Source organism: Tachypleus tridentatus, chromosome 13 (assembly GCF_004210375.1).
Source record: "Tachypleus tridentatus isolate NWPU-2018 chromosome 13, ASM421037v1, whole genome shotgun sequence".
Classification (NCBI taxonomy): Eukaryota; Metazoa; Arthropoda; class Merostomata; order Xiphosura; family Limulidae; genus Tachypleus; species Tachypleus tridentatus.
In genome coordinates this window covers 11,363,963-11,380,837 of record NC_134837.1, presented here as the reverse complement: position 1 = coordinate 11,380,837, position 16,875 = coordinate 11,363,963, and the positions used below count along the sequence as shown (strand labels likewise).

Below are 16,875 nucleotides of genomic sequence, written 5' to 3'. Positions count from 1 at the left end.
GCTATGGTAAGTATGCAACTGTACCAGAAGACCTAGATGGGTGGAGAGGAAGCTGTGGTAAGTATGCAACTGTACCAGAAGACCTAGCTGGGTGGACAGAAGCTATGGTATGCAACTGTACCAGAAGACCTAGATGGGTGGAGAGGAATGCAACTGTACCAGAAGACCTAGCTATGGTAAGTATGCAACTGTACCAGAAGACCTAGCTGGGTGGAGAGGAAGCTATGGTAAGTATGCAACTGTACCAGAAGACCTAGATGGGTGGAGAGGATCATGTGGTAAGTATGCAACTGTACCAGAAGACCTAGCTGGGTGGAGAGGAAGCTATGGTAAGTATGCAACTGTACCAGAAGACCTAGCTGGATGGACAGGAAGCTATGGTAAGTATACAACTGTACCAGAAGACCTAGATGGGTGGAGAGGAAGCTGTGGTAAGTATGCAACTGTACCAGAAGACCTAGATGGGTGGAGAGGAAGCTGTGGTAAGTATGCAACTGTACCAGAAGACCTAGCTGGGTGGACAGGAAGCTGTGGTAAGTATGCAACTGTACAAGAAGACCTAGCTGGATGGACAGGAAGCTATGGTAAGTATGCAACTGTAGCAGAAAATCTAGTTGGGTGGAGAGGAAGGTTGATGAATTTTGTGTTATCTCTCACTGCATGATTCTGGGGAAAGAATACCAAAACTTACTAACTCATGAATAATATCAGTAGAAAGAAACTTAATCTATAATATCAGAATACACATTATACATATTTCTCAATATTTCATTATGATTGGGCTGTGTAGTTGTTAAGTATTGTTTCTTCACTGTTTGGCCCCTGCTAGACTTATACTGCTAGAAATTGGGTTCGATACCCATTGTGGACAGAGCACAGAAAACCCTTTCTGTATAATAACAAACAAACTTCCATGTTTGTGGGAGTAATGTATCTGTAATTGTTTAATTTGCAGGCAGTGATTGTTCAGTTCTTGAATATTGTTGTAATAGTTCAGAATGAATGTATTAAATACATAAAAGCACTGTTCTCTCTCACTGCATGATAACGGTGTGAAAACGCTTGGTTCACGCCAACTGCTTCGGACTTTGTGCGACACATCCAGTTAGTGCTGGTTAATTTTGTTTTAATTGTGTAAGTCTATAAAATTATTCATACATCAATATTTGATAATAAATTGTAAGTCATGTGGAACTTAAGATTATTTCTTTACAAATACTATGATGGATAATGAAATGTGATGGATATTTCCAGTTTGTTAACCAGTTTCTTTTTCTACTAGATAAAATAGTATTTAAATCTATAATTTATTTATAGACTGTATGTTATACTAACTATATAATATTAACAAGGTGTTTTATTAGGTAAATTTTTTTCATTACTTATTTTCTAATGCAGATGTCAAGTTTATTAAAATAAATCTTAATAGCTTATACTGAAACTTCCCTTATACACAGTGGCTGTCTTGCAGGCTTTGATCTGGGCACATCATTCTGTTAGCCAAAAACATTAGAAATTTAAAACAAAACAACTCTTTAAAAACTATGTCTATATAGAAACATTAATGGACAGAAATGTCTTATTTCCTTTCAACAGATATGTGTAGTCCTTTAAAGTTTTAATCTTTTCCTTAGGTAATATTCCTGTGTTTACTTAACTGCCTGAAGAGCAGTGTTTGTAGTTTATAATTTTTCTTGCAGATGGAACTTCTTCAAGAGTTTTATGAAACAACATTAGAAGCTTTGAAAGATGCCAAAAATGACAGGTTGTGGTTCAAAACTAACACAAAATTAGGGAAACTGTACTTTGACAGAAGCGAGTATGTGAAGCTGGCGAAAATTCTGAAACAGCTACATCATTCTTGTCAAGTGATTATTTGTTTATACTTTGATTTTATTGTAAAAGATACCTGTTATTATGCTTAGTATTCTCAAAATTATCACCGAGGATCTCTCTTAGAAAATGTTTTAAAAGTAAAGGTTAAAAACAATTTTCTTATTTTTATGTAGGTATATACATGTATGTCTTGAGTAATGAATATGTAGACTCATCTTGCCATATATTTGTAGATTAACAGATCATGTTATGTCAGAGTGTGCCTCAGTTGGTAGGTCTGATTTACAGCAGCTGGCTGAAAGTGTATGTGCAGTAGCTTTGTGTAAACACACTTGTAAGGAGTTTAAAATCATGTTCCTAAAATGAGATAACTTGGTGCTTGAGTTTTCACTGTGCTAGAAATGCAGACACAGACTGGATTAATAAGGACATGTAAAATGAGTGTTTGAAATGTTCTCAATTCTAATCCAAAATAACTTTTGCAACACTAAAAGTCAGGATTTGATACCTACAGTAGACAGAGCATAGACAGCTTACTGTGTAACTTTTACAATATATATATTTCATGTAATATAGCCATCATTTAACATTGTTGTTACACAAGCATTCTACAACAGTTTTTACATTTTTGATTCATTCTGATTTATGGTGTGATGTGGTTGTTAAATACGAAGTTACACAGTAAGCTGTCTATGCTCTGTTTACTATAAGTATCAAATCTTGACTTTTAGTGTTGCAAAAGTTATTTTGGATTTGAATTGAGAACATTTCAAACACTCGTTTCATGTGTCCTTATTAATCCCGTCTGTCTATATCACATGAAATATATATATATTGTAAAAGTTACCTGCAAGCTGGAGGTGTGTATAATATTATGTTTTTTTTTCCCCAAACAAAACTTAAAGGATGAAATATTTTCATGAAAATATTAAACAGTTCATTTAGTTTTTTGTATGTTTCTTGTTATCACAGACAGATGATGGAGCTGATGACTTGAAAAAAGGCACTCAACTTCTAGAAATATATGCTTTAGAAATACAGATGTACACAGCACAGAAAAACAACAAAAAACTTAAGGTATGATATACGGTTAAAAACAATCCGATTTTAAATATAATTCAAAAGATGTTTTAATTTTCTTCATGATGCAGATGTAGAAAAATAATATATAGTTTGTCTTCTTTTCATCATGTTGAAACCCCTAAAACTAGACATAATATTTGTTGAAGTTTTAAAAAGTATTTGATATCCAACATTTCTGCAAATCTTTTGTTACAATTAGAAACTACATGTATACATGCTGAAAATACACAATGTTACCAGAGTTAGACATTTGTGTAATATTTTTTTCAGATCATGTTACTAAGACAGTAGATAAATAAGATATAATAAATATATTTGTGAAGAGAAAGGATCTATTTTCCAAAAGGATGAGCATTACTGGTTTTCTCAAAATGTGTTTAATGACTTTTTGACTCCTCATGCATTTCTAAGTGTCATGACCAAAGAGATTTTGTTGGGAAAATATGTTTCTTCTGACACCCAAGAAGCTTTTTTTTTTTTTTTAAATCAATGATTTGTTTTGAACAAAGTTTGAAAGTGTGTCAAAGTATTTGGGAATAGACATGCAGTCATCCATTTGGTAATTTATCCTGTAACTCATACACTGGTATAATACTTCCAAAACTAAAGAAACTGCAGCCAGTGTCTTTAAAAAAAAGTTACTTATACATTGTAAGAAGATTTTTACAACTTTTCCATAGTCTTAATTACTTTTACTTCTCTTATTTTCCTGTGTTGTAACTTGGGAAAACATCTTTGGACTCCAAGCTTGTAAAAGTATAGTTTTCATTTGTTAATGTTACTTGTAAAATTGTGAAGCAACAGAGTATTGTTTTCTGTTTTTATTGTCCAGAAACTTTATGAACAGTCCCTCCACATCAAGTCAGCCATTCCTCACCCTTTGATCATGGGAGTTATAAGAGGTAACTTTTTATTTTCTGTATAAACTGCTTTCCTTTTCCAAAGGTAAATATCACTCTGCAAATTTAAAAATTGTTTTATAGTATAACTTATTGAAAGAAACATTGTGTTGATGATAAAATAGCAAGGCTTTTTATTGGAATGGTAATCCTGTATTTTAGTTCTGTCTCAACTTTAGATACGTAAGTGATTTACTGGTTAAAATATCAGATGTCAAAGCATTCCACCTGGTATTCTGGTATTATTTTTCACTGTAAAGTATGTTAATTTTATCTTGATTTGTATTTTACTTGCTTCTCTTAAAGCTAAATGTAAAAGTAACTATTCAATCTCGGGTTTATGTTCATTATTTTATAAAAATAAGTAATTGAAAATAATGTAGATATTTTCAAGTCATTGTGGTCATTATTTGAAGAAGCATTCATTTCTTTATGTTTAAGTGCTGCTATCACAGTGTTGTGTAGAAGTGTTCATTCCTTTGTTTAATTGTTGTTACTACACTTTCAGAGATACCAACCATTATAATTTGAGCGTAATCATTACGATTTTGGTGTATAAATTATGACTATACGCTCAAAAAAAGACAAATATTACGACTTGTTGCAACTCCCAAATATTATATAGGCCTATACAATAAAGTGATAAATTTTTCCCCCAGGGCTTGAAAGGGATGAAAAGAAAATTTCTAGTGAGATACAAATAAATTTTGATAATAAATAAAAGACATAGTCCAAATGGATGCTTGCAATAATCATGTTTGTGCTTGAATTAATAAAAAATATTTGTATCTCCGACTTCTACCAATAGTTTGAGTGCGGTGCTTCTCCATACTGGGTACGTGGGGGAATCCATAGTTACGTCATCAATGCTTGTTATCCAATCAGCACTTGCATAGATGGGTATTTCTTGTTTTCTAAGCGGCATAGAAACACCAATGTAATCGTTCACAAGATGGAAGGAAAGAGGCCTCATTCACCAGATTGTCTTGTTTCTGGCAAATCTAAAAGGACTAAAACTGTGAATCAAAAATTTAGGAAAGAGTATAGTGCAAAATATCTGGTCATTACATCAAAAGTCAGTGACAATCATACATTTTGTACAGTTTGTCACATCAGTTTTCTGTGGCATGGTGGGATAAACGATTGTTCCAGGCATACAAAATCAGCGTCTCACCAACAAAAGGCTGAGATGAAAACAAAAACGATGCAGATATCGACATTTATGAGTAAGAATTCAGAATATGAAACCATAAATGCAGAAGTGATGTTCATGCAATTTGTCATTGCTCATAATATACCACTAGCTGTAGCCGATCATGCAGGACATCTATTCAGAAAAATGCTCCCAGACTGATATAGCGAAAACATATGGCTGTGCTAGAATCAAAACTACAGCCATTGTACAAATGTTGGGTTGTGAAGATGACAAAATGATTTCAAGCATACTTACAGTATTTACAGTTTAGTCACAGATGGATCCACAGACATGGATGACTCAAAACTGTATCCAGTGGTTGTGTGATATTTGTATGGGCTCTATCTACAATCATTACGCTCAGTCATTTGAAACAGTTGGCATCTCTGCACTTTTCTTTTTAGAAGTGTTCATTTGTTTATTTAATTGCTGTTACCTGACTTTTATTTGTAAAGTGTTCATTTCTTTGTTTAAGGCCAGGTTTGACTCATAATCGTGCTCACCATTTCAGCTATGGGGGCATTATAATGTGATGATTTATCCCACTATTCTTCGGTAAAAAGAGTAGTCCAAGAGTTGGCAGTGGGTGATGATGACTAGCTGCCTTTCCTCTAGTCTTACACTGCTAAATTAGGGACAGCTAGTGCAGATGGCCTTTGTGTAGCTTTGCGTGAAATTCAAACAAACAAAAACAGTCTTTGTTGAATTGCTGTTACTACACTTTTATTTGTGGAAGTGTTCATTTCTTTATCTTTAATTGCTGTTACTACACTTTTATTTGCGGAAGTGTTCATTTCTTTATCTTTAATTGCTGTTACTACACTTTTATTTGTGGAAGTGTTCATTTCTTTATCTCTAATTGCTGTTACTACACTTTTATTTGTGGAAGTGTTCATTTCTTTATCTCTAATTGCTGTTACTACACTTTTATTTGTGGAAGTGTTCGTTTCTTTGTTTAATTACTGTTACTAAACTTTTATTTGTAGAATGTGGTGGAAAGATGCATTTAAGAGAAGGAGAATATGAAAAGGCCCACACTGATTTCTTTGAAGCTTTCAAAAATTATGATGAATCAGGTAGCCCAAGGTTGGTCAGATATCTCTTTATTCTTTAAGTATTTACTAATTGTACTTTACTTTCTGCTTTTAGTGTAACAAAGAAGAAAAACAATAGTTTTATTACTTGTTAATGTGTAATCTTATACATGTTGTGAACCATAGTGTCTGTCTCTAATTTATGTTGGCTGCTTTCTGGCGTGTATTTAAAAGCTGTGCATGCAAATAAACCTCAACATTCACTTTAGAAATGATGGTAGATCAGACACTAATAATGTTGATGTGAAATGCTATATTACAACCAAGATATTCTACACTGATGCTATATTACAACTAGGATATTCTACACTGATGCTATATTACAACCAGGATATTCTACACTGATGCTATATTACAACCAGGATATTCTACACTGATGCTATATTACAACCAAGATATTCTACACTGATGCTATATTACAACCAGCATATTCTACACTGATGCTATATTACAACCAGCATATTCTACACTGATGCTATATTACAACCAGCATATTCTACACTCATGCTATATTACAACCAGCATATTCTACACTGATGCTATATTACAACCAGCATATTCTACACTCATGCTATATTACAACCAGCATATTCTACACTCATGCTATATTACAACCAGCATTTTCTACACTGATGCTATATTACAACCAGCATATTCTACACTTATGCTATATTACAACCAGCATATTCTACACTCATGCTATATTACAACCAGCATATTCTACACTGATGCTATATTACAACCAGCATATTCTACACTTATGCTATATTACAACCAGCATATTCTACACTGATGCTATATTACAACCAGCATATTCTACACTAAACTGTTATGAATTAATCATACTATCCTTAACATTTCAAAACATGATGTGACTTTAATAAAAGTGTAGATTTACAGAATGTTATTTTTGTGCTGCTATTAGAATGACTGAGAGTTTTGGTTCCAAGTGAAAATGTAACTTTAATAAAAGTGTAGATTTACAGTATGTTATTTTTGTGCTGCTATTAGAATGACTGAGAGTTTTGGTTCCAAGTAAAATGAAAAGTGCAACATAATTAACCTTTTTAAAGTCCATGAAATAATTTAAATGTATAGATGAACTTAAAAACTTTTCCAGATGCTGTGGATAAACACGTTCACTTTCATGTTTTAATTCTTCAAATGGATTTTTCATCACCTTTAAGAAACCTTAGTTTACTTTATAAGAAAAACATTTAAAAATTTCAAAGAAATAAGGAGAAAGTAAAGTCAAACATTAAATCTTAAGTAGTATTTTCAAACTATTTTGATAGAATCAATAAAGTCAAACATTAAATCTTAAGTAGTATTTTCAAACTATTTTGATAGAATCAATAAAGTCAAACATTAAATCTTAAGTAGCATTTTCAAACTATTTTGATAGAATCAATAAAGTCAAACATTAAATCTTAAGTCACATTTTCAAACTATTTTGATAGAATCAATAAAGTCAAACATTAAATCTTAAGTAGTATTTTCAAACTATTTTGATAGAATCAATAAAGTCAAACATTAAATCTTAAGTAGTATTTTCAAACTATTTTGATAGAATCAATAAAGAAATTGTTTTTGTCAATTCTAGAAAACTAAGGAAGGTGCATGATATTTTTATAAGAAAATTTTCATTTTGGTAATCTTTAGAAGAACAACTTGTCTCAAGTATTTAGTTCTAGCCAACATGTTGATGAAATCTGGTATTAACCCTTTTGACTCTCAAGAAGCAAAACCGTATAAAAATGATCCTGAAATTTTGGCAATGACGAACTTGGTGAGGTAAGTTTTTAACATATGTTTTAATAAAAATAAATTGATTTGCTTATATTAAAAGGGCTCATCCATTTCTTTAAAATTATTATATTTTTTACAATATTATGAAGGACATTTTGTATATAGAAGTTTTGTTGATAAATGGCCAGGTATGGCTGTGAAATGTAGCCTACTGGAGTTTGAGTTTTAGTAAAAACTGAAAACACTCCATGTCATGGTAACATTGATAGTGACCTTGCTATTCGAATAAGAGTAGCCACATAACCAGTCAGATGTCTCTGCCTTCCCTTTGGTCACCTTGTATCTGGCAAGGTGACACACAGGTTGGAAATATTGTCTTCTATACTCAGCACTTTTAAATCTTGTATCTAGCAAGGTGACACACGGGTTGGAAATATTGTCTTCTATACTCAGCACTTTTGAATATTGTATCTAGCAAGGTGACACACGGGTTGGAAATATTGTCTTCTATACTCAGCACTTTTAAATCTTGTATCTAGCAAGGTGACACACGGGTTGGAAATATTGTCTTCTATACTCAGCACTTTTGAATATTGTATCTAGCAAGGTGACACACGGGTTGGAAATATTGTCTTCTATACTCAGAACTTTTGAATATTGTATCTAGCAAGGTGACATGCAGGTTGGAAATATTGTCTTCTATACTCAGCACTTTTAAACCTTGTATCTAGCAAGGTGACACATAGGTTGGAAATATTGTCTTTTATACTCAGCACTTTTAATGGAAAGTTTAAATATTTCTATTGTTCTTTCAGTGGCTGTAATACTAAAAACCAGGTTTTCATACCTGTGATGGGCACAACATAGATAGTCCATTGTTTAGCTTGGTGTTTAATTACAAAAAAAAAGTATTTCGAACTATGAGAGAACTTATAGTATTCTTTGTGATTAAGTGTATGGAAATTTGTATTTATTTATTCTTTTAACTGTACTTTTTAAAATAAAATACAACAGTCCAAACTTCTAAAATTATTATTGTTAAGAATTAAAAATAATTCTCTTAGAATATTTAGAAGTTGTACTAGTCTGTAACAACCAAGTTGTCTGAAGGAACCACAGTTAATATACATTTAAGTAAACAGTGAATTGAGTTCCTTCAACAGGTAAAGGGTCTCCCAGTAGACCCAGCAAGTGAGTCTATGGATTTACAATGCTGAAATCAGGGGTTCGATTTCCCTTGGTGGACACAGCAGATAGCCCAATGTAGCTTTGCTGTAAGAAAACACACACATACACACTCAATGGGAAAGCAGTTCAATTTAATTTTTTTTTCAACTGGTTAATATTGTTTTAATTTTTTTGCCAGGTATATTAAATTTGTTAGGTTAATTAAACATGGCAAAATTGAAGTTTTATTTCACTAAACAATGCTTGCATTTTGCTAGCTATTTAAATTTTCTTATTTCATGTTTTCAGTGCCTATCAAAACAACGACATCAATGAATTTGAAAAAATTCTGAAAACAAATAGGAAAAATATCATGGATGACCTCTTTATCAGAGAACACATAGAAGGTTTGTACAACTGATTTCATTGTGTTGTTGTATGGCACAGTAATATATACAAACAACATTATATTCTCTTTGTTTCATATTTATTTGATAATTTAATACTAGTGCCCTGTTACTCAAGTGTCGTTAAAGTATCACCGGTAGCTGCTTACATGTTACTAGCTGTTATAACCTAGAAATGCTATATAGCTGTATTTATTAGGTTTGTGGAACTTTAAATATTTGTGAAATTTCCATTAAAATAACAAAGATTCTGCATCAAAAGGCCTAGCTCTGTGTTTATTTCCTGTCATATTTTTTAGTCCTTCAAAAGCAGTAAAATATCATACTGTTCATTACCATGAAGAGGTACGAACATGTTCATTAGGATGTGTGTTCATACCAACCCTCTGATATAAAACAAGGTTGAATTTTAAAATTTACTAAACCCTACCCCCACCTCGAGATGAGAGGTGGGTTTTCAAAACAAAGGCAAACATATAAAAATTCCTATAATTAGTAAAGAGCAAGGTTGGGCTGTTTCTTATGGATTATTTGGTTAAAAATAATGAGAGATCCAGTCCACGCATGAATAACAAATTTGTTTTTTTCTTTAGCATTTGGTTATAGTCATTTTCACATTAAGCCTACCTTCACATGCAAAACATTTCAACAAACATTCCAGGACTTCTGTAAGTATACCTAACTTACAAATAAACTTACTTACAAAATGCTCTTCCTTCCTAACACACAAGGTAAACTTGAACAACTTTCCTGAAACTGTACTCACCAACATATTTTATACATTGTCTAGTTACACATGTTTATACAAAATATAGCTTTATCTCTGGATAATTATATTGTACTGTACTTCTAACAAACACTGAGGGTACCTACTACTGTACTGTACTTCTAACATACACTGGAAGGTACCTACTACTGTGCTGTGCTTCTAACATACACTGGAGGTACCTACTACTGTACTGTACTTCTAACATACACTGGAAGGTACCTACTACTGTACTGTAGTTCTGACATACACTGGAGGTACCTACTACTGTACTATACTTCTAACATACACTGGAGGTACCTACTACTGTGCTGTACTTCTAACATACACTGGGGTGCCTACTACTGTACTGTGCTTCTAACATACACTGGAGGGTTGCCTACTACTGTGCTGTACTTCTAACATACACACTGGGTACCTACTACTGTACTTGCTGCTTCTAACATACACTGGGGTACCTACTACTGTGCTGTACTTCTGACATACACTGGAAGGTGCCTACTACTGTGCTGTACTTCTAACATACACTGGAAGGTACCTACTACTGTGCTGTACTTCTAACATACACTGGAAGGTACCTACTACTGTACTGTACTTCTAACATACACTGGAAGGTACCTACTACTGTACTGTTGCTTCTAACATACACTGGAGGGTACCTACTACTGTACTGTACTTCTAACATACACTGGAGGGTGCCTACTACTGTGCTGTGCTTCTAACATACACTGGAAGGTACCTACTACTGTACTGTGCTTCTAACATACACTGGAAGGTACCTACTACTGTGCTGTACTTCTAACATACACTGGAAGGTACCTACTACTGTGCTGTGCTTCTAACATGCACTGGAAGGTACTACTACTGCTGTGCTTCTAACATACACTGGAGTACCTACTACTGTACTGTGCTTCTAACATACACTGGAAGGTACCTACTACTGTACTGTACTTCTAACATACAGGGTTCCTACTGGAAGCTGTGCTTCTAACATACACTGGAAGGTACCTACTACTGTACTGTAGTTCTGACATACACTGGAGGTACCTACTACTGTGCTATACTTCTAACATACACTGGAGGGTACCTACTACTGTGCTGTACTGTCTACTTCTGACATACACTGGAAGGTATCTACTACTGTACTGTAGTTCTGACATACACTGGAAGGTACCTACTACTGTGCTGTAGTTCTGACATACACTGGAAGGTACCTACTACTGTACTGTAGCTCTGACATATACTGGAAGGTACCTACTACTGTACTGTAGCTCTGACATACACTGGAAGGTACCTACTACTGTACTGTAGCTCTGACATACACTGGAAGGTACCTACTACTGTACTGTAGTTCTGACATACACTGGAAGGGAATTAATACTGTACTGTAGTTCTGACATACACTGGAAAGGAACTAATACAGTACTGTAGTTCTGACATACACTGGAAGGGAACTAATACAGTACTGTAGTTCTGACATACACTGGAAGGGAACTAATACAGTACTGTAGTTTTGGCATACACTAGAAGGGAACTAATACAGTACTGTAGTTCTGACATACACTGGAAGGGAACTAATACAGTACTGTAGTTCTGACATATACTGGAAGGGAACTAATACTGTACTGTAGTTCTGACATACACTGGAAAGGAACTAATACAGTACTGTAGTTTTGACATACACTGGAAAGGAACTAATACTGTATTGTAGTTCTGACATACTCTGGAAGGGAACTAATACAGTACTATAGTTCTGACATACACTGGAAGGGAACTAATACAGTACTGTAGTTCTGACATACACTGGAAAGGAACTAATACAGTACTGTAGTTTTGACATACACTGGAAGGGAATTAATACTGTACTGTAGTTTTGACATACACTGGAAAGGAACTAATACAGTACTGTAGTTTTGACATACACTGGAAAGGAACTAATACAGTACTGTAGTTCTGACATATACTGGAAGGGAACTAATACTGTACTGTAGTTCTGACATACACTGGAAAGGAACTAATACAGTACTGTAGTTGTAGTTCATACACTGGAAGGGAACTAATACTGTACTGTAGTTCTGACATACACTGGAAGGAACTAATACAGTACTGTAGTTCTGACATACACTGGAAGGGAACTAATACAGTACTGTAGTTCTGACATACACTGGAAAGGAACTAATACAGTACTGTAGTTCTGACATACACTGGAAGGGAACTAATACTGTACTGTAGTTCTGACATACACTGGAAGGGAACTAATACTGTACTGTAGTTCTGACATACACTGGAAGGGAACTAATACTGTACTGTAGTTCTGACATACTCTGGAAGGAACTAATACAGTACTGTAGTTTTGACATACACTGGAAAGGAACTAATAAGTACTGTAGTTTTGGCATACACTGGAAGGAACTAATACAGTACTATAGTTCTGACATACACTGGAAAGGAACTAATACTGTACTGTAGTTCTGACATACACTGGAAGGAACTAATACTGTACTGTAGTTCTGACACACACTGGAAGGGAACTAATACTGTACTGTAGTTCTGACATACTCTGGAAGGGAACTAATACAGTACTGTAGTTCTGACATACACTGGAAAGGAACTAATACAGTACTGTAGTTTTGGCATACACTGGAAGGGAACTAATACAGTACTATAGTTCTGACATACACTGGAAGGGAACTAATACAGTACTGTAGTTTTGACATACACTGAAAGGAACTAATACTGTACTGTAGTTCTGACATACACTGGAAAGGAACTAATACAGTACTGTAGTTTTGACATACACTGGAAGGGAACTAATACTGTACCGTAGTTCTGACATACACTGGAAGGGAACTAATACTGTACTGTAGTTCTGACATACACTGGAAGGGAACTAATACAGTACTGTAGTTCTGACATACACTGAAAGGGACTAATACAGTACTGTAGTTCTGACATACACTGGAAGGGAACTAATACAGTACTGTAGTTCTGACATACACTGGAAGGAACTAATACTGTACTGTAGTTCTGACATACACTGGAAGGGAACTAATACTGTGCTGTAGTTCTGACATACACTGGAAGGGAACTAATACTGTACTGTAGTTCTGACATACTCTGGAAGGGAACTAATACTGTGCTGTAGTTCTGACATACACTGAAAGGGAACTAATACAGTACTGTAGTTCTGACATACACTGGAAGGGAACTAATACAGTACTGTAGTTCTGACATACACTGAAAGGGAACTAATACAGTACTGTAGTTCTGACATACACCGGAAAGGAACTAATACAGTACTGTAGTTCTGACATACACTGGAAAGGAACTAATACAGTACTGTAGTTCTGACATTCACTGGAAGGGAACTAATACAGTACTGTGGTTCTGACATACACTGAAAGGGAACTAATACAGTACTGTAGTTCTGACATACACTGGAAAGGAACTAATACAGTACTGTAGTTCTGACATACACTGGAAAGGAACTAATACTGTACTGTAGTTCTGACATACACTGGAAGGAACTAATACTGTGCTGTAGTTCTGACATACACTGGAAGGGAACTAATACTGTGCTGTAGTTCTGACATACACTGGAAGGGAACTAATACTGTACTGTAGTTCTGACATACTCTGGAAGGGAACTAATACAGTACTGTAGTTCTGACATACACTGAAGGGAACTAATACAGTACTGTAGTTCTGACATACACTGGAAAGGAACTAATACAGTACTGTAGTTCTGACATACACTGGAAAGGAACTAATACAGTACTGTAGTTCTGACATACACTGGAAAGGAACTAATACAGTACTGTAGTTCTGACATACACTGGAAAGGAATTAATACAATACTGTAGTTCTGACATACACTGGAAAGGAACTAATACAGTACTGTAGTTCTGACATACACTGGAAGGGAACTAATACTGTACTGTAGTTCTGACATACACTGGAAAGGAACTAATACTGTACTGTAATTCTGACATACACTGGGAACTAATACTGTACTGTAATTCTGACATACACTGGAAGGAGACTAATACAATGCTGTAGTTCTGACATACACTGGAAGGGAACTAATACTGTACTGTAGTTCTGACATACTCTGGAACTAATACTGTACTGTAGTTCTGACATACTCTGGAAGGGAACTAATACAGTACTGTAGTTCTGACATACACTGAAAGGGAACTAATACAGTACTGTAGTTCTGACATACACTGGAAGGAACTAATACAGTACTGTAATTCTGACATACACTGGAAAGGAACTAATACAGTACTGTAATTCTGACATACACTGGAAAGGAACTAATACTGTACTGTAATTCTGACATACACTGGAAAGGAATTAATACAATACTGTAGTTCTGACATACACTGGAAGGAACTAATACTGTACTGTAGTTTTGACATACACTGGAAAGGAACTAATACTGTACTGTAATTCTGACATACACTGGAAAGGAACTAATACTGTACTGTAATTCTGACATACACTGGAAAGGAACTAATACTGTACTGTAATTCTGACATACACTGGAAAGGAACTAATACAGTACTGTAGTTCTGACATACACTGGAAAGGAACTAATACTGTACTGTAATTCTGACATACACTGGAAGGGAACTAATACAGTACTGTAGTTCTGACATACACTGGAAGGGAACTAATACAGTACTGTAGTTCTGACATACACTGGAAGGGAACTAATACTGTGCTGTAGTTCTGACATACACTGGAACATTATTATATTTCATAGTTTATCTTTTGCAGATTTGCTCAGAAATATTCGGACTCAGGTGTTAATCAAGTTAATTAAGCCATACACCAGGATACACATACCTTTTATATCCAAGGTGAGTTGTGCTTAATACTTAGGATTAAAGTAAGTACACACTTGTACTAGTGTACTTTTCATGGTGAAACTTGTTCAACTGATAGTTTTTAATTGATTTTATTGTACAGTTATTTTTCTATAACTAGTGATTTAAAAAAGATAAAGTAATGATAAACACGAGAGGTTGTATGACTGGTAGGGGAGTCTATAGATTAAACAACCACTCTGAAATTATGTCAGGAATGTCACATTTCAATTTGGAAGGTATATTCTTTTTGTGGTAACAGATGTTACATGACAGTGACTATCTACTAATAGCTATAATCCCATCATTCTAAATGATATACATTTTGGTTGCAAGTAAGAAAACTAAACTTAGATCAAAGTAGTCATAGAAACATTTTGTTGCTTACCTGTAACTGAATAACTTAGATCATATTGGTCACAGAAACATTTTTTAGTTTACCTGTAACTGAATAACTTAGATCAAAGTAGTCATGGAAACATTTTGTAATTTACCTGTAACTGAATAACTTAGATCAAAGTATTCATAGAAACATTTTGTTGCTTAACTGTAACTGAATAACTTAGATCAAAGTAGTCACAGAAACATTTTATAGTTTACCTGTAACTGAATAACTTAGATCAAAGTGTTCATAGAAACATTTTGTTGCTTATCTGTAACTGAATAACTTTAATCAAAGTGTTTGTAGAAACATTTTGTTTTCCCATAACTGAATAATTTAGAACAGTGGGCATAAAAATATTTTGTAATTTGCCTGTTGCCTGTAATTAAGAGTATTTATTGTTAATTGTAATTATTACTGTGGAATGTTAGCTGTACTCTTCCAGTCGATGTTACTACATAAATGAAAATGTATTATCTTATTTTGTTAAGTTTTTCTTCCTGTTCTACCTGTAGTAAAGAAGGAACATTACAAACATCGTACATGTAAGATGCTGTTCCATTTATGATAGATCTAGACTTTTTCTTTCATTCAACTATACCAGTTTGCACAGATTGTGTTGATTTGTATAAACTGTTCTAACTCAGTGACATGTGATGAGTTAATAAAAATATCAGTTAATGTTTTATAGTAATCATTTATAAGGTATCAAGAATCATAATATTTGTCTAAAAATAACAAAACAATGTGGAAAAATGTCAAAGTTAGACAAATAATAAATAATCTGTACCAGATGAATGTGACCAGAGAATAGTGTACTTTCAAAGCAATTCAACCTTACATTGTCGACTCTACACTGTTGCCGTCTTTGTTTTTATTTGGAGTATATCCTTGTAGTCTACTTCTATTTTAGTTTGATTTCATATAGCAAGCAAGAATTCAAGATAAATATTTTGTGGACTTAAATGAGAGTTAAAATTTTAACATGAATTCCTGATTATTTAAAAGTGGATAGATTGACTAACGTAGCATTACTTTGGTTTTTAGGAACTAAATATTGATGCTGCAGATGTAGAAAACCTATTGGTTTCCTGTATATTAGATAAGTAAGTATCTTTCATTATTTAGATAAGTAAGTATCTTTCATTATTTAGATAAGTAAGTATCTTTCATTATTTAGATAAGTAAGTATCTTTCATTATTTATTGATAGAATACTACTTGTACAGTGTGGTCAATTAATATAAAGCATAGGTACGATTTGGTCAGTAACCATTAATGTGAAATGCGTATGTTGTGGTCAGTAACCATTAATATTAAACACATGTATGGTGTGGTCAGTATCTGTTAGTATGAAATGTAGGTATGATGTGGTCAGTAGCGATTAATATAAAACACATGTACATTGTGGTCAGTAACCATTAATA

The 16,875-nt window shown here is 33.9% G+C and overlaps 1 protein-coding gene across 1 annotated transcript in view; it reads left to right on the top strand.

Moving 5' to 3' along the window:
- LOC143239956 (COP9 signalosome complex subunit 2) overlaps positions 1–16,585 on the top strand; it is a 38,875-nt gene extending 22,290 nt beyond the window's left edge. Inside the window, exons 5-12 of the mRNA XM_076481644.1 lie at positions 1,701–1,868; positions 2,809–2,913; positions 3,752–3,821; positions 6,000–6,099; positions 7,770–7,901; positions 9,333–9,430; positions 14,979–15,061; positions 16,497–16,585. Coding sequence (XP_076337759.1) covers positions 1,701–1,868; positions 2,809–2,913; positions 3,752–3,821; positions 6,000–6,099; positions 7,770–7,901; positions 9,333–9,430; positions 14,979–15,061; positions 16,497–16,559 — 819 coding nt within the window. The 3' untranslated portion in view covers positions 16,560–16,585. The remainder of the gene's footprint in view (positions 1–1,700; positions 1,869–2,808; positions 2,914–3,751; positions 3,822–5,999; positions 6,100–7,769; positions 7,902–9,332; positions 9,431–14,978; positions 15,062–16,496) is intronic.
- The last annotated feature ends 290 nt before the right edge of the window (positions 16,586–16,875 follow it).